The sequence below is a fragment of the Pelobates fuscus genome, chromosome 5 (genome assembly GCF_036172605.1).
Source record: "Pelobates fuscus isolate aPelFus1 chromosome 5, aPelFus1.pri, whole genome shotgun sequence".
In the NCBI taxonomy this organism is placed as follows: domain Eukaryota; kingdom Metazoa; phylum Chordata; class Amphibia; order Anura; family Pelobatidae; genus Pelobates; species Pelobates fuscus.
In genome coordinates this window covers 150,165,448-150,184,506 of record NC_086321.1, presented here as the reverse complement: position 1 = coordinate 150,184,506, position 19,059 = coordinate 150,165,448, and the positions used below count along the sequence as shown (strand labels likewise).

Here is a 19,059-nt window from a genome sequence, read left to right as displayed (position 1 = left end):
GTTTATGAACCCTAGTCACACCTCCCTGCATGTGACTTGCACAGCCTTCCATAAACACTTCCTGTAAAGAGAGCCCTATTTAGGCTTTCTTTATTGCAAGTTCTGTGTAATTAAGATTTTCTTATCCCCTGCTATGTTAATAGCTTGCTAGACACTGCAAGAGCCTCCTGTATGTGATTAAAGTTCAATTTAGAGATTGAGATACAATTATTTAAGGTAAATTACATCTGTTTGAAAGTAAAACCAGTTTGTTTTTCATGCAGGCTCTGTCAATAATAGCCAGGAGAGGTGTGGCTAGGGCTGCATAAACAGAAACAAAGTGATTTAACTCCTAAATGACAGTTAATTGAGCAGTGAAATTGCAGGGGAATGATCTATACACTAAAACTGCTTTATTTAGCTAAAGTAATTTAGGTGACTATAGTGTTCCTTTAAGTGATTCTCTAATACTATCGTATGATATAATGCAACCTGACTATCATAATGGATTGGTAATAGCAACATTGTTTTCTGGTTATGAGTGTTTGATTTTGAGGTATAAAAACTGCATCAAGTGGACGGTGTAAAAATAAAAATAAAAAATTGGAAAGAAATTAAAACTGGAGTCGAAGTGCATGGATTTAGCTGCTCAGGAACCTCCCAACAATCCTTCACAATTCTCTCTTTATCTTCTCATCTGTAGTCTTTATGTTTAAGTCCAGATTATCCACCTTCCCAGTTAGACGTCCTATCACATCATCCTGCTCATCAATTTCAGTCTGTAGCCCAAGCGCAAGATTCTTAAGGCGACCCAAGCCTAGGGACATATCATCTGTAGGAAATCGGGCATACAAGAACCATTTAAGTACTTTACATGACACATTGAGTAGACATTGCTTAGGTATCTGTCACAGCTTTTGCCTCACTCCATGTTTATAATATTTCTTGATAAAATACATTTATTAGATGAGCAATGAAGAGGATGTCTTATAAGGTAAAAATCCAGCGGGCTATGAAAAATGAGCATCAACCTTTATCTAAAAACACAGGACCTTACTTAGAAATAAGGTCACTCATAGGGTAATTTACTAAACTCTGAATTAAGTTTAATGGCAAAACTATGGCTAAAATTGGCAAACCGTGACTAAAGCAAATCAGTTCAGGAGTAGCTGTACTGCAGGAAGCTGTTCCTTCTAACAGCCGTGGTAACAGCCTCTCTAGTACAGGTGGGGTTGAGAGGGTAAGGAAGTCTAGACAGGTTGTGGTGATAGGGTAATCTGCCACTCTGATCGACTCAACCGGACAGTTTGCTGTCTCCCGGGTGCTCGGGTCCGGCATGTTGCCGACAGAGTGGAGGGATTATTGGGAGGGGCTGGGGATGATGCAGCTGTCATGGTCCATATTGGTACCAATGACAAAGTCAGAGGAAAATGGAAGGTCCTAAAGAGTGAGTTCAGGGATCTAGGAAGTAAGCTAAAGAAAAGGACCTCCAAGGTAATATTTTCAGAAATATTACCTGTGCCGCGCGCTACAGCAGAAAGGCAGCGGGAGATTGGCGAGGTCAATGCGTGGCTGAAGTCTTGGTGCAGGAAAGAGGGTTTTGGGCTTTTAGGGCACTGGGCCGATTTTGCGCTTGGGTACAACCTGTATAGTCGTGATGGATTGCACCTAAACGGAAGAGGATCTGCTGTGCTGGGGGATAGGATGGCTAGAAGGTTGGAGGAGATTTTAAACTAGTAGTGGGGGGGAGGGTCAAAGCAATCTAGAAAATGGAGATAGGATAGAAATGAGATGGGCTTTAGCTCAGAACAGAGGAGGTATGTAATATTGATAATTCACGAAAAGTACAAATGACTCATGGTAATATTAAATGTATGCTTACTAATGCAAGGAGCCTATATAACAAAATGGAGGAACTAGAGGCAATAGCATACACTAAACAATACGATATAACAGAAACATGGTGGGATGAGACACATGGCTGGGCAGTTAACTTAAATGGGTACACGTTATTTAGGAAGGATAGGAAAAACAAGAAGGGTGGTGGGGTATGTTTGTATGTCAACCATGAGTTAAAGTCAAATCTTAGGCATGTGGAGTGTGACGAGGAAAATGTGGAAGCTTTAGGGGTAGATATCTGCTTGGGGCAAACAAAGGGAAATACATTATTGGTTGGGATATGTTATAAACCATTAAATGTAAATATTAATGAGGAAGAACTGCTGTTAGAGCAAATTGGTAAAGCTGCAAATCGGGGTAACACGTTAATTATCGGAGATTTTAATTACCCGGACATAAATTGGGATAGAGGGACTAGTACTTCAGCAAAGGGAATCCAGTTTTTGAATGTGTTAAATGATACCTTTATGTCACAACTGGTACAAGCACCAACTAGAAAGTATGCTTGTCTGGATCTCGTTATAACAAACAATGTTAATCTTTTAACCAACATTCAAGTAGGGGAGCGTTTGGGAAATAGTGATCACAATATGGTCACTTTTGAAATAAACTCAAAAAAGCAAAAGCATGTGGGGTATATTAAAACGTATAATTTTAAAATAGCCAATTTTAATAAGATTAGGGCAGCTCTACAACATATCGACTGGCATAATCTCCTTAGAGATAAAAACACTGAGGATAAATGGAAACTATTCAAACAAATATTAGAAAGGTACATTTCACAGTATGTACCATTGGGTAATAAATATAAAAGAAACAAATTAAAACCAATGTGGCTTAGTAGAGAAGTAAAACAAGAGATTAAAAATAAGAAAAGGGCTTTTAAAGCATTTAAATCGGACAAATCAGAGGCATCCTATATAAGATATAAGGAAGCCAATAATACTTGCAAAAAGGCAATTAAAGTGGCTAAACTATACAATGAGAAATTGATAGCCAAAGAATGCAAAACCAACCCCAAAAAGTACATCAATTCTAAAAAAAAAACAAAAATGAAAGTGTAGGTACACTGAAAACAGAGATGGGTCTGTTAGTCAATGAAGACCAGGAAAAGGCAGAAATTTTAAATAACTTTTTTTCTTCAGTATTTATTAATGAGGATCCTATGGCAAGAGATATGCAAATGATTGCTGCAACAAACTTGCAGATAACTTGTGATTGGATAACTCGAGACAAGGTGCTACAGCTATTAAAGAAAATGAATGTAAATAAAGCTCCGGGGCCTGACGGTATCCACCCAGGGGTACTTAAGGAGCTAAGTGGGGAAATAAGTGAACCTCTGTATTTAATTTTTCAAGATTCTTTTGTTTCAGGTATCGTACCGGAGGATTGGAGGAAGGCAGATGTTGTTCCTATATTTAAAAAGGGTTCAAAATCCTTGCCTGGAAATTATAGACCTGTGAGCTTAACTTCTGTAACTGGGAAATTATTTGAATGGCTATTAAGGGATAATATTCAGGAATTCATTGGGAAGAACTGTGTTATTAACAATAATCAGCATGGTTTTATGAAACATAGGTCATGTCAAACTAACCTAATTGCATTCTACGAAGAAGTAAGTAGTAATATAGATCAGGGTGTTGCAGTGGATGTGATCTACTTGGATTTTGCCAAGGCATTTGATACGGTTCCTCACAATAGGTTAGTCTTCAAACTAAAAGAAATTGGTCTAGATGAATATTCTTGTTCTTGGGTAGAACATTGGCTTAAGGATAGACTTTTGTCCAGCTTGAAAATTTATCATTTATGACGAGTTGTCATAAATGATAAATTTTCAAGCTGGACAAAAGTCGCAAGTGGTGTCCCTCAGGGTTCTGTTTTGTGACCGCTTCTATTTAACATATTTATAAATGATCTTGAAATAGGCATTGAAAGCCATGTATCAGTGTTTGCAGATGACACAAAACTTTGTAAAGTAATAAAATGTGAGCAGGATATTGCCTTGCTGCAGAGGGATTTGGATAGATTGGGGGACTGGGCACTAAAATGGCAGATGAAATTTAACATAGAAAAATGCAAAGTTATGCACTTCGGGGTTAAGAATGCACAAGCAATTTACACCCTAAATGGTAATGAACTAGGGATAACCACACACAAGAAGGATTATAGACAATAAATTAGGTAGCAATATGCAATGTCAATCTGCCGTTGCTAAGGCCAGTAAGGTTTTGTCATGTATAAATAGGGGCATAAATTCTCGAGATGAAAATATAATTTTGCCTCTTTATAAATCGCTGGTAAGACCACACCTTGAATATGCTGTGCAATTTTGAGCACCTGTTCTAAAGAAAGATATCATGGCACTAGAAAAAGTGCAGAGACAAGCTACAAAATTGATAAAAGGAATGGAGCATTTTAGTTATGAAGAAAGGTTAACAAATTTAAATCTCTTTAGTTTGGAAAAACGGCGCCTGAGAGGGGATATGATAACATTATACAAATATATTCGGGGCCAGTACAAACCATTATCTGGAAATCTATTCATCAACAGGGCTATACATAGGACACAAGGTCACACATTTAGGCTTGAAGAAAGGAGATTTCATCTAAGGCAAAGAAAAGGTTTTTTTTTTACAGTAAGAGCAATAAGAATATGGAATTCTTTGCCTGAAGAGTCTATACAGATGTTCAAACTGAAATTGGATAAATACTTGCAAAAACACAACACACAGGGATATAATTTCTAATTAGTGGGGTAATAGCTGCTTGATCCAGGAGACATCTGACTGCTATTTTGGGGTCAAGAAGGAATTTTTTCCTAGTTTGTTGCAAAATTGGAAGCGCTTCAGACTGGGTTTTTTGTCTTCTTTTGGATCAACAGCAAAAGCACATGTGAAGAAGGCTGAACTTGATGGACGCAAGTCTCTTTTCAGCTATGTAACTATGTACTATGTAATTTATTAAAATTGGCAGTCAGAAATTATGATTTTTCCTTATTTAGATTCTTAAACCGTGAGATCTATTTACCTAGCACTAAATGGCAGTAGACCAGCGGTTGTTTCTCAAAATTCAGCTTATTAAAGTTAACATTTTCTATGTTATATTGATAAAACGTACACTCTGTTATTTCAAGTGTATTTGCACTTGCATTTGATTGCCTTTGGGTTGTGTATTAAATCATCAAAACCTCTATATAAATTTGCTAATCTACTGAACAAACTAATTGCCACTGATATAACTTCATTGGTTTGATCCGATTACCTTGATACAGGTCAGGTGAGCCGCTTCTGTAACCTCCTGCCCATGACTACTCTCAACCCCTTTAACCCCCTTTTAATATTTTTTTTATTTATAGCAGGGAAATTCAGATGCAGTTTGTTTGCAATTCATATGTAGCGGTTTTCAAATTAATCTCATTGTTGCAAAGAGAACCATTTGAAAATAGCAGAGACCAATTTGGTGCAATGCAGTTTCAAGGTAGTTGGTAGTAACTAAAAAGTAAACCACTGAGCCAAATTGAAGAGAACTGAGCTCAATGAAAGTGACCAAACATAAAGCAGCAAACTAGGCAGTTAGTGAAAAGACCTGGCTCGCAAAAGTTCCTGTATAACACAATTATTTGTATGTCTTGTTCACCTATTATAAAGTTCTGCTGAATTTGTTCTTGGCTTAAACAGTATATTACTACTACTAGTACTAATAATATGAGGTTAAACACATAATAGAATAGCATGGATACTGTACTTATAGTCTGTGATTGGACAGGCAAAGAAGGTCTGTGCTGGTGAAGAAGAAGAGCGTTGTAATGGCAGCAGAAAATAGAGCTACAGCTTTTGCAAGCTGTTTTTTTAAAAATATACTCCTATGATCGGGGCTATATCTACTACAGAGTGTTTTATTTTGTATTTGGGCAATGGAGAATCCTTTTTACGCACCTAAATTATTGTCGATTTTCTGATGGTAGTCCTGGAGAACCTTGTTCTTAGGCTGATATCCAGAGCCAGATGCACTTGCGTTAGTGTTAATGTCTAGGAGTTTAATAAACAAGGAGACAATAAATGCCACTTAAATCCATCTAATAATTTCTATTTCATTCCTACACATCTAACATTATTATAAGAGGGGAAATGAGGTGAAACACACATAAAGAAAGTTTACTGTATATACTCGAGTATAAGCCGAGTTCTTCAGCACATTTTTTGTGCTGAAAAACCCCAACTCGGCTTATACTCGAGTCAATTGTCTGTGTTATGGCAACTTACATTGCCATAATACAGACTGGGGGCTGCAGAGTGTTTACTTACCTCTCCTGCAGCTCCTGTCAGCTCCCTCCTCCTCCGCGCCGGTCCGTTCAGCACCTCTGTCAGCTCTGTAAGTCTCGCGAGAGCCGCGGGGTCATAGTGCGGCCGCGAGACTTACACTGTGAGCTGACAGGGGAGCTGACAGGAGCTACAGGATAGGTAAGTTACAGCTCTGCCAGCCCCCTCCTACACAGTGCCCATCCACTGGACCACCAGGGAGTGAGAGCCCCCCTCCCTGCCATGTATCAAGCAGGGAGGGGGGGACGAAAAAAAATTAAATAATAAATAAAAAAATAAACAATAAATAATAATAAAATAAAATAAAATAATAATAAAAAAAATTAAAATAATTTTTAAAAAAAATAAATAAAATTGCCCACCCCCCACCAAGGCTCTGCAACACACACACACACTGCATTCATTATATACACACACTGTAAATAAATATTCCATTAATATAATTTTTTTAGGATCTAATTTTATTTAGAAATTTACCAGTAGCTGCTGCATTTCCCACCCTAGTCTTATACTCGAGTCAATAAGTTTTCCCAGTTTTTTGGGGTAAAATTAGGGGCCTCGGCTTATATTCAGGTCGGCTTATACTCTAGTATATACACGGTAAATACATTTTTAAAAAGTTATAGCAGAATTGCATATGAGCCGTTCTATTTCATTTGTGTAGTTTTTAAGAGGATTTTTATATTCATAATCTTTAAAAGTTCCTTGCACTCTGTCTCAAATTTAGTTATATTGCCAGGTGCGATCAGCCAAGGCTCCAGTATATAAACAAATAGCTTGCACTCACGGTCTTTAAGTGAAAACGCCATGCTTTATTGAAGAAATCTTTAAAAGTTGTGGATCCAAAGGTTTTTGTATGATCCTGAGGAAAGTCATGAATGGGGACAGAATCCAAAATGTTTCACGATTTCTTCAGTAAAGCATGGAGTTTTAACTTAAAGACTGTGAGTGCAAGCAATTATATATATATATATATATATATATATATATATATATATATATATATAAACACACACACACACACACACACACACACTCTCTCTCAGTGGAAAGGGTTATCAGTAGGTTTGCCTTCTGCTTTGGGATCAGAGCCATGATACTCCTTTTTACCAAACATCTTCCTTCCTGAGTTAAAGTATGCAGTGCATGTATATCGAATGAAAGATTAGTGTGAGGAGAGTTACTGACATGACTCCATCCCACAGCCAATTCATGTCTCCTGATTGACACCTCTAATGATACTTATTAAGTATAATATAGATGACAAGAGGAAATAAAATGGCTGGGTTGCAGAGTCAAGTCTGCATCTTAGCTCACGCTGATCTCTCATTGAATGAGCTACACGTAGTACTTCCACTCAGGAATGCATTTTAGGCGGCTTGGATAAGGGGTAGAGTTATGCTACAGAAAGCAGCCAGACAACACTAAAGAGATTTGACTAGGGAGAAAAACCATGCATGAACCTATCTAATGCACTTAAATTGCACTGATACTTTAACTGCTTCTTTAAGCAGGAAACAATTTAAATGAAGTGGGAGTCCACGTGTTTATTCAGCTGTGACATGTGTACTTACTGTGTGAAGGTTGACCTAAAACTCCATTGTGCAAATTCTTAATATTGGTTTCTTGGTTTTTGTGAGGATTATAAAAGCAGCTGAAAAAACTAGTGAACGTGTTGCAACTGGGTTTAGAAGGTGCATTGAGACGCTGAGACGTCAGTGCTGCACATTGTGAAGCAATAACACAAGAAGCACTTCTAGTGGCTGTCTAAGTGACTGCCACTAGAGGTGTTACTGGCAGTAATGTAAACACTGCCTTTTCTCATTTGAGTATGCAAATGTGTTGTCACCATTGCCTGCTATACCATAAATACGAACATTAAAACATTGTTACAACATGTGATCACAACTATTATTAGTTCATTTTTGCTTTACCGTTTGCTTCTTTCCTAAGCCGAAGAGGGTGAGTAGATTGAAATGTATCTTCCTGTTCCTTGCTGTTATCCATAGCTTCTTTCAGTCTGACCAGAGATAAATGACATCACATTATCATACAACATACCCAGTTGGGGAGAGGATAACATGAATATTTGAAATATAGATTCACGGAATAGCTTACCAACCCTTTTCTCACAGTGCATTACTCTTAACTTACAGGTTACCAATCACAGACTTCCCAGCTATCCTCGGGAGGGTTTGTTCCCTGGTGTCCAACTTTTCTATGCCTCATTAGAAATGCTCAGGCTACGCTACAGGGTTACTCCAAGCTACTTGACAACTTCACTAATTTTAAGTAGTCATGGTATCTGGAGCCTATATGTTCAGCATTTTGCAATGAAACAGTGCACATGCAGAGTTTAACCCTTTGCAGCCAGAGGTGTCATTGGGGCCATGAACAAGAGTTCTAGGTTCCGAACGCAAATCCCATGCAAGGTTGGTGTCTGACCACAGCATGCTGACACCAGATAGCCAATGGTGGCATGCCCTTCCCCCATGCTACCCATGTCCTCCCTTCAGCTTGCCCACCCACTCCCTCTGGCATGGGGGTGCGATATCAGGCTGCTGGAAAACAGGTAAGTTTTATGTTCATAGTTTTTTTTTTTTTTCGGTTTGAGGGTTGTGGGTCTGATTACCACAGCAAGGGTGAATCTAACTAAAGCAGTGTTTTATGAAAACACTGTTTTTTGGTTGGAGTAACATTTTTAAGAGTACTAGAGCCAAACTTGGAGTGCTTTGCTCTTGGCATGACCCGCCATTACTTGCCCCCTTTTTGGATAGGCTTGTCCCTTATCTGGAAGGGCCTGCCCCTTTGGACAATGCCAGTGATGCAGGTCATATCACTTGGCCCTCCAACCCCACCCTGGTTTCATACCTACCAAAGTTGGGAAGTATGCCATCATTCTGAAAGCCAAATATCTGCCAACCTTTATAGAAGTCTATCTGCAAACTTAGAGGAAGTAAACACCTGCTTTACTGTCCCTTTAAGGAAAATATTCTCATGATGATGGGATTGTTGTGGTTTCCTTTAGCATAAATTTATTAAGACATATGTAAAATTAAGACAAATCCTATACAGCATAGGATGACGTAGCCAACGGAGTGACGTTGCGGGCGCGCGAGGAGGAGTACAGGAGAGCGAGACGGAGACTTCGGAACAGTGGAGAGGTCGGCAATGGCAGTAGCATGGAACGCCGACTAGCTGTATAGAGCAGATCACCGGCTGGCCACCAGAAGTTCGGGCAGTACCACCAGTATAAGCAGTACCAGCCCACGAACAGGCAGTAATACAAAGAATAACCGGGGCTGGCAAAGGAGGTCGCAAGTATACTGTACTGCCATTACATGCCATTAACTGTAGCACGGTAGTAATACTATGCCCTAAACAGTACCCGTTTAATATTCAGAACTGTCTGCATTAACTAGTACAAAGCTGCCCTTAATAGACCCAGAAAAAACTGGATCAATCAGCAAATGAGTTTAATGAGAGCATAAGGATCTTAAACAACATATAATTTAGGTACTGGTCAACCGAAACGCTGATAGAATATTTTAAGATGTAATTTCTCAGTACTGCTTATGTACTATTTGCATCAGCATTAACTAGAACAAAAGCCCTTAGAAGTATCTTTCTCTCCTTTGGTTCATCACTTTGGTAGTATAAATAAAAAAAAAAAATAACTTAAAAAAAACAAAAACAAACAAAAAAACACTCCTGAATACACTTTTAACTGGGAAAAATGGGTACAAAAAAAGAGAAGAGAAAACTCTGGAAACAGAGAAAACCAAAACAACTAATACAAATACCCTGTTCTCACCAAAAATAACTATTCCTCCTCGGAAGGAACAAAGAGATTGGAGAAGCACCATTTGAGCGAATACATAGGATTCATAAACCTCCTTATTTAAAAATAACAGAACCAAGGGATGTCATAGTACGATTCCTGAACTGCGCACTTAAAGACTCCCTGATGAGAAAGGTCCGATATAAAAAACTTCAAGAAGGAAAATATATGGATATAGTAATCTTTCCGGACTTGTCACAAGCTACCAGGAATAACCGTAAACGATTTAGGGATATGACCACTACACTGAGAAATCACAATATCCCATATAGATGGGGGTTTCCCACCAAGCTTCTTATTTCATATAAGGAGAAAACAATTGTGGCTAAGGACCCAACAGAGGAGTTAGACAAATTGGGAATTAATTTTTCTGTAATTGTTCCGTAAATTATAATTAAAGACCAATATATAGGACGAACTGGAAATCTAAAAATAAATCCAGACTTAATAAAGAAAAACCAAGGAATGAAAATATACGGAACTCTGAAGGAGGATCAGAATTTGGAGAAGATTACAAGTAATGGATGAAGAATAAGAGAGAAGATGATCAGAGATGGAAGATCAAGAAAAGAAGATAACAAAAAAATAAAAAAAGTGGGAGAGGGATACTTAGAACCAGGGGAGAGATTGGTATTGGCAGTAGTATGGAAAGACGAATACTCGCTCAGAGCGGGCTATCAGAGGATAAGCCAGTACCTGCAGCTGAATAAGTCAATATTTTTGGAACAAGTGGGACTGTTAAAGGAGGCTTTAAGACTATAACATCATTATTATTTTCTCTAAGTCCTAAAAAGCATCAAATCAATGCAGTACCGTCAGTATTAGCTGGTTCGAAGGAGACCTTTCATGAACCCCCTCTAACCACGGAAAAATGGGTTCAAAAGAGATTACTTTAGAAACAGAGAAAATGAAATCAAATAATATATACAGTCTCTCCTTACTAAAAAAATATACCTCCTTGCAAGGAATTAAGATGAGTAATATCCATAGATGACGAGTCATCTTTTTACCTCTATAGTATTTGGACAGATAGATAAATAGAACACCTTTATGTCCAAAACCGCTTTGTAAGAAGGATTAAAGATATAGGGATATGTCTATTGCACTGACAAAGTATAATATCCCATATAGTTGGGCGCTTCCCATCAAGTTTACAACTTAATACATCGAGAACTTGATTGGCCAATAAACCAATAGAGGAGAAGCACAAAATGGGACCTTACTCTGGGAAATAATTTTTCCGTAATTTATATATGGGATATAATAATAATTAAAAAAAAAAAAATATATATATATATATATATATATATGAGTAATTTATATGTATAAGAACTGATAACATACACACTTTGTCGATATAAACCACAACATAAATGATTGCTTAGAGAAAATATTTATACAAGTTTGAATACATGACTGACACATTAATAAGTATATAAGAATGAAGATATTGAAGAATGAGATGGGAGGATAAAGAAGATATCAAGATATAGGAATATTCACAATAGAATGTTGTAAATATGCTAACACATATATAAAGCACAAACAATTGGGGATACAAAAAAAATGTAATTTTTTTTTCCAGATGTGAGAGAGAATAATAACGAATGATAAGAAACGGAATCCTGATTAATTTAATAAAGGAGGACATGAAAACGGAGAAGTCTACAAATAATAGATAAAGAACAAGAGAGGAGAGAGGAACAGAGAAGATTGTAAAGATTCACTGATATAAGTACAACAGAGATAAATCCATTTCTTGAATAGAATAAAAAAATAAAAAAAATAAAAAGAAAGAGGGGGGGGGGGGGGGAGATGAAGATGTCTTAAAAGAATACTCCGGCATATAATGGGCTGCATCACTCGTGGAGAATCCCTTTTTGAATCAGGAATACTTGGGGATATACTATGGTTTTCTCACTCGCTCTTAGCTCCTCATCGTGCCAGCAACTATAACCTAGCTGAGTAATTTTTTTCTTTCTATTTTGTTTTTGAATCCTTATTTTTTGCTAGGGAATTGCTTAGCATAGACTAGGCATGGATTCAAATGGTTTGAAAGTTTTAGAATGTATGTTTGGGATGAAGGAAGAGCGCTGTCGGTTTGGGAGAGAGGTAATGGCCTGGGTCACCTCTGATAAGAATATAGCACCCATCGTCAATTATGACGATTAAGGTGCTTTCAATAAACTCCCAGGGATTAAATTCACCTCAGAAAAGGGGCTGCTTGTATAATTCATTAATAAATGGAAATATAGATATGTTTTACACAAGAGACACATTGGAAGGAGGGAGATAAACAAAGATGGAGATATGCAAAATTTCCACTTGTTTTCGAATCCAGACAAGATAAAAAAAAAAAAGAAGAGAGGGGTTGCCATATTGATAGCTGCACGATTAAAATTTGATCTGATATTAGAACAAAAGGATACCGAAGGCAGATATATCATAATTATTTGTAAGATTAATGACATATTGTACACACTAGTAAATATCTATGCCCAAAATGTATACTCCCCAAAAATGTTTAGGAAGGTTTTCTCAAATATTCTCAAATTACAAAAAGGGAGATTATTAATAGCGGGAGACATGAATGTGACCCCAGATGATAAAATAGATAGAACTAAAAAACAGATAAACAACCAAGGGGACCAAGGGGAAAGGAAGAAAATTAAAAAGTTTCAAGCTCTTTTGTCTGAACTTAATTATTATGATATATGAAGGGTTCAACATCCTAGAGAAAGAGATGATTCTTTTTTTTCTAAGGTTCATAAGGTCTATTCAAGAATTGATTTATTTATTACAGATGCCTATAATTTAGGAATGTTTGTAAATTCTAAGATAGAAGTTATCACCTGGTCAGATCATGCCCCAATAACCCTGGAGATAAATGAGGAAAATAAAGGAGCAAATATACCTCAATGGAGATTAGACTAAGCCATATTGAAATCAGAAGAGAATCTTAAATTCTTGCAAATCAAAATAGACGAATTTATTGAAAATAATGATAATGGGGAGGTAAATATAGGTACTTTATATTGTACATTTAAATATCATATAAGAGGAGTTCTAATCAAAATGGGGATTCGACAAAAGAGAAAGCTGGGTAAACCATTACAGGATTTATATTTTTCTTTAGCACTCTTAGAAAAAGAGAACAAACAGAAGGTAACATACAAAAAATAAATGATAGCTTTTAAGAAATTAAAAGTACAAAATAATATCTTGATAGAACTATATAATTATATGAATTACCTAAAAAAAAAAAAAAGATATAAAATGGAAAATAATATTTCAGTATCCGCTCCAATAGAGGTACTGAAGGGATATCTAATTGATATAAATTTGAGTAAATGGAAACAGGAAGGATATAAAGTCATGGGAGACTTTTTATATAGATAAAAACATAAAGTATTTTCAAGAAATATATGAATTAAATACCCCTTTAAAATCTGAGTTCTTGGAGGGGTGGAGCCTAGCTTCCTAGCAGAGTGGATGTGCTGCACAATAGCTCCTGCAAGCCAGCCACTAAAACGGGGGATATACCCGAAATCATCGCACGCACACCACTGGGAAGGTGACTACAGAGTGGGGGAGACCCAGGAAAATGGTTTGATACCAAACTTGTACCCGCAACTCACCGGGTTCCCCACGATTCCAGCTTGAGGCCTAGCTGCGACCGAGCCTGGTTGGTAACCTTGCAGATGGAAACCTTACCGTACTCACCTCTAACCCCCCCCCTCTGGACCGGCGGGGGTTATCCCGGTCCTCGCTGGGTGCCACAGGCAGCCGGCCAACATTACCTCCGATCACCATGAGGCAGCAAGGTACACCAAAGATGGCGGATGATGGTGGCTATTACAAGCGAACGCCGACCCTATGCACCAAGCATCCCCAACACAGCCTGCGGCGCCTGGATGCTCACTTCAGCCAACACGGGGCGAAACAACAAACCAAACACCTAGCAGCCCAGACGCCACGGTACGCAGAAGCCCGCACGGGTGAAAGGTGCAGAAAGCGCAGGGAGACCACGACAACGGCTTACCGTGACCTGCTGGAAGGCACACGCGACTACCCCACAGAGGGTATTGGCTGACGACATCGCGGCATGGCAGGGCTTGGGGCCACTGCTGGAACTGTGATTCTAAGCGAGCATACGACCACGCACTGAGCCCTCCAAACCAGAGTGAACTCTTTATACTTTATACTGAAGCACATGCCTAATAGTTATACTCTGCATCTGAGTCTTGTACTTTCCTTTTTGAGCCATACCATGCATAGCTGCATTATATCTGCACCCAGCGATACCGTAACCTAGCTTTGAATCACTAATTTGTCAAACCTACTTTATCAATATGCTGACACTGCCAGTTTCATAGCCTGTTGTAAAACATATACCTAAAGCTTGGCTAGTCTAACGTTTATCTGTTGCTCCACTCTATGCTTAACTCTTTCGTGGAATGTCTCTTCCTAAATGTGGCATAGAGGGATGTAACTGCTGTTTTCCTCCTGTTCTCTATATTGAAAAATTGTGCATGTCAAATATACAGTACAGCTCAGCCAGAGGACTGCCTTTGGGGCACCTCGGGCCTATATGTCATTCTATATTGCACTGCAAAAATAATAAAAAATAAAAAAAAAATCTGAGTTCTTGGCTTACCAAAAAATAAGAAACACCCTGAAAACTAAGTGTATTGAAGAAGATCTCTTTGACAAAATTGTATCGATTAAGGGGAAAGATAAGTTAATTTCAAAAATAAATAGAATATTATTTGATTATACTCCTAGGAATAAATTAAATAAAATCAGTAGTTGGGAACAAGAAATAAAAATAGTTTTCACTGAAGAAGATTGGGAAAAAGCATTTAAATTAACAAAAAAAAAAAATACATAATATTATTATTTATGAGAATTACATTAAGATTCTACATCGGTGGTACATGGTACCAGTAAAACTTTTAAAATTTCAAACAGGTTCTAGTGATATTTGTTGGTGATGTAATCTGTTTACGGGCACACATTTACATATATGGTGGGACTGCCCAAAGCTTCAACTAGTGAAAAATAAATTGGAATTGGTAATAGGTGGAATCTATGGAATGAACATCCGATTAACCTCTTACACATTTCTATTTCATTTAGATTTACCAGACAGTAATATCTACTCCCATAGACTGACGATACAGATTATAATGGCATCAAAAATCTGTTTAGCTAGGCGATGGAAAACTAGTATAATCCCATCGTGGTCGGAGATACAAGCACAGATAAATTTTCAAAAAACTTTGGAAAAAGCAGTGTATGTCAATATGGGAAAAATAGAGGAATACTATAGAATATGGAACCCCTGGGCGACTGTTACGGACGTTTCAGGGGTGGCCTAGAAGGCAGATCCCCTCTCCCCCCCGATAGCGCTCAAGAATGTATGAGATTAGAGTGAATAGAAGTCTATTTGAGGTAGACTGTAGCTACGTCATCACGTTTAAATATAAATATTAAAAAAGTACGAAATTATAAAATATTTGTTTTAACAAATGATGATAAGGTGTCTGATATTAAAACATATTATAAAAATGTTGTGAATCAAATACCATTATCTGATGTTTAAAAAAAAAAAAAAGACAAATCCTATATGGCACGCATTGTATGAGCACCCCACAATAAAATGTAAAATTTGTTTACTTGTTGCTGGCTTTATAATCATAAGATTCATTCTGGGGTGGAGTCTCCACAGGTTTGGCTCTAAAGTAGTTTGTAAAGCCACTGAACATGCTCTTTATGCTATTAATATGCCTCTGGCTGGTCTTCATGTCTTGCTCCATTTTATCAACCATCTTTTCTGAGCGCTTCAAAACTTCTCCCTGTCGAACCAGCTCCTGAAGAAACAAAGCAGGAATAACAAACGTTGGACAGGAGAACTACATTAGAAAATGTATGACTTAAATGAAGATTGCTTTCCTCTACTCTAGTTATTTTTTGTAAAGTTCAGTGTCGGCATTTACTCATGACCCACGGCAAAGGAACTTCAAATATGACACTGACAGAGTTGTAAAGACTCGCCATGCAGGAGGACAGACAGCAGCATATTTGGACAAAAAACAAAACACAATGATCCTCAATCTATTTTAATAATAAACAGAACAATTCCCTTGTAAGTTGTCCAGTTCACCCATTTTGGTCTTACATTTGCAACTGTTGTCAATTCTCCAGAGTTACCATCTTATTCTTTCCTTTAACTCACCTTCTTCCAGTGCTGCTTGCATTGTTTCCGCCCGCATAAAGGAGCGATGGTGACCTGATGCGCAGGCTCAGTAACCATGGTATGTATCCAAGCTTCCCCATAGAAAAGCACTGAATTCATTTTTTTTTATGGGGGACTTCTCTGTCATGTGACTTTGTTTTACTCGGTTAGTGCAGTGGAAGCCCCTCTAGTGGCCATCACTGTAACAGTCCCTGGATGATTGTTTAAACCCTCAGGGTAAACATTACCGTTTCTGGAAAACGTCAATGTTTTACCTTTAAATAGAGACAATATAGTCACCAGAACAAGTACAGCTGAATGTAGTTGTTATGGTGTCTATACCCTGTCCCTGCATTTTTTTTTTATATGAACACAGCCTTTTCAGAGAATAGGCAGTGTTTACATTACTGATTAAGGACACCTACAGTGGCAGTCACTAGAGGTGTTTCCTGGGTCAGCGCTGCCCATGTTCAGTGTCTCCACGCTCTGCATGGGGGTGCTGAACGTTTCCCATAGAGATGCATTGAGTCAATGCACTTCTATAAGAAGATGCTGATTGGCGCAGCGCAGCATTTTGAATGTGCATAAAGCACCCTTGTCCCTCAGATCTGTCTATCATTTTTGGCTGACTATATAATTTGTGTTCAATGTTTGTGAGCACATTGCGAACACAGCTTGAACTGAACATTCTCTGCACCCAGGAGAGAGATCCAAGCCGTGGACTGGACATGTGCTGATCACAGTTCAGATCCCTATCCCTATCGATTGATACACATTCCCTGGTTTAGAAAACAGTGACTAGGGCTATATAGAAACTAATAGCTGCCATGGTATGTCTAGTATCATTTCATAGTTCAGTCATATTAAAGGGACACAAAAGGCACCCAAAGCACTTCATCTTCACTGAAGTGGTCTTACTGCAGTGCCCCTGTTTAATCCTGAAATGTAAAACATTGCAGTTTCAGAGCAGGGTTAAGTGCACCTCTAGTGTCTGTCTTCCAGTAGGCCACAAGAGGTGCTTCCTGCTGCGTAACAGAGTCTAACTCCATGAAATGATGTTGGACATGCTCATACTTTGCATAAGGATTTAATGCTTTCCTATAGGCACGCTTTTATGTACATTAGGTTCAACCGTCATGGAGACATTGCAGGAGGAAGACATCTATCCAGAGCCGAGGGAGTGTGGGCTCTGAAAATAAAGTAAGCTGAAAAAGGGTTTTTTACCCTTTATTTACCGAAAGGGGAGGTGGACCTACATAACTAAGAACAGAGGCACTATAGCTATTCCTAAAGCTATAGTGTTCCTTTAAGTTAACAGTGAAACTATTCTTTGGGAAAAGACAACTAGTCCAATAAATTCCAGTCAAATATTCATTCTGGAGTAAATTTATTTATTTATTTATTTATAAAATATTTTACCAGGAAAGATACATTGAGATTTCTCTCGTTTTCAAGTATGTCCTGGGTAAATAACCAATCAGTTTAGAAGTAATCACCAATTAAATGCACCAGCTTTTTGCAATGAGAACATTTACATATTTTCATCTTACCTCTGCAGTTTCCAATCCAATCTGCTCAGATTCATGGAGGAGGGACACCGATCTATTACTACTTTCTACGGTAGCCTGTGTTCTTCTCATCACTTCTTGTTTTAAAGCTCTTTGTTTGTCATACACACCATCTGTTTCACTTTCTTCTGTGTCCACTGCATTGTTCCACTTCACTGGCTTGAAGTCAGTATCCTCATCTTCATCAAAGGGATTGAAGCTTCTTGACATGATGAAAGCTATGTCCTACCCTACTGTTCTAAGCTGTAACACAATACAAATGATTTGTACATTGTAACAAGTGTTGTCATTGCCAGTATGCCACTAAATTTATCGGCAAAGGGAAATAAACGTAATTGAAACAATGAAATAGCACATCAATTTTTGATCAAAAAATGTAATGGCCACTTTGAATTTTCGTTTCCAGTGCGTACACTTTAGTAACCATTCCTGTGAATCAGTAAAAAAGGTTTAAAAATAGGGCAACCATATTAGGCACAAGAAAACAATGTCAAAGTTATTCACCAAAGTGAATATTTAACGTGAATTCAAGGTGAAATCTAAGGCCAGAGTAGGTGAATGGGAAGCATAACTGACTTAGAGAATGATTACAATCCCTTTATTTTGACCTTAAATTTGAAATTCACTTTTAATTCTCACTTTAGTGATTAAACCTGTATATATTTCACATAACAAAAAAAAAAATCCCAAAATGTTAAGTTACCCACACAAATAAGGGGAACACAGCAAATATGAAGCAGATCAAAGAACACAGTGAAAACACACTTTGCCAACGTTTCGGTTCTACAGTATTCATATCACATTAACAATAAGACTAAACACATATTTAAATCACAAGCCAACATGATTTGGACATACATACCGAATGAGAAATCTAATAAGAACACAGCATGTCGTTCTCTATTCTCCACAACCGCTTTCACCACTCATCTGACACGGTGACTGTCACTTCCGCCCTCACTCTGACGTCATCAACCCAATCACGCCCCTTCTTCCGCCCAACTTATGTTGGAATCGATCTTATAAAAACCCAAGAAGAAACGTTTGTTTTGTGAGTTTCTAGCAATATCTCGCTTACCGCTTCCCACTCTCATTTGTAGTTAATGTTTCGGAATCCTGAAATCGATTTTGACGAATTTCCGGTTTCCAAGGCAACAGTGCGAGCCGCCATGTTGTGTCCCACGTCACATCTGAGGGAGGCGGTCATGTGACAGG

The 19,059-nt window shown here is 37.9% G+C and overlaps 1 protein-coding gene across 1 annotated transcript; it reads right to left on the bottom strand.

Moving 5' to 3' along the window:
- Positions 1-298: 298 nt before the first annotated feature.
- Positions 299-18,786, bottom strand: SNAP29 (synaptosome associated protein 29). The gene is made up of 6 exons (XM_063457044.1): positions 18,707-18,786; positions 17,827-18,087; positions 15,718-15,911; positions 8,132-8,217; positions 5,814-5,906; positions 299-811 (listed from the first exon to the last, which is right to left on the bottom strand). Exons 2-6 carry the CDS (start codon positions 18,052-18,054, stop codon positions 651-653), a joined length of 762 nt encoding a protein of 253 aa, XP_063313114.1. The 5' UTR covers positions 18,055-18,087; positions 18,707-18,786; the 3' UTR covers positions 299-650.
- Between the last annotated feature and the right edge of the window lie 273 nt (positions 18,787-19,059).

Excerpts from the sequence above, each read along its gene's own strand:
- SNAP29 (XM_063457044.1), bottom strand. The coding sequence starts at position 18,054 with ATGTCAAGAAGCTTCAATCCCTTTGATGAAGATGAGGATACTGACTTC. Across the intron at positions 15,912-17,826 it reads TTGGATTGGAAACTGCAGAG|GAGCTGGTTCGACAGGGAGA; the intron begins GTAAGATGAAAA and ends TTGTTTCTTCAG. Across the intron at positions 5,907-8,131 it reads GCTTAGGAAAGAAGCAAACG|ACATTAACACTAACGCAAGT; the intron begins GTAAAGCAAAAA and ends TTAAACTCCTAG.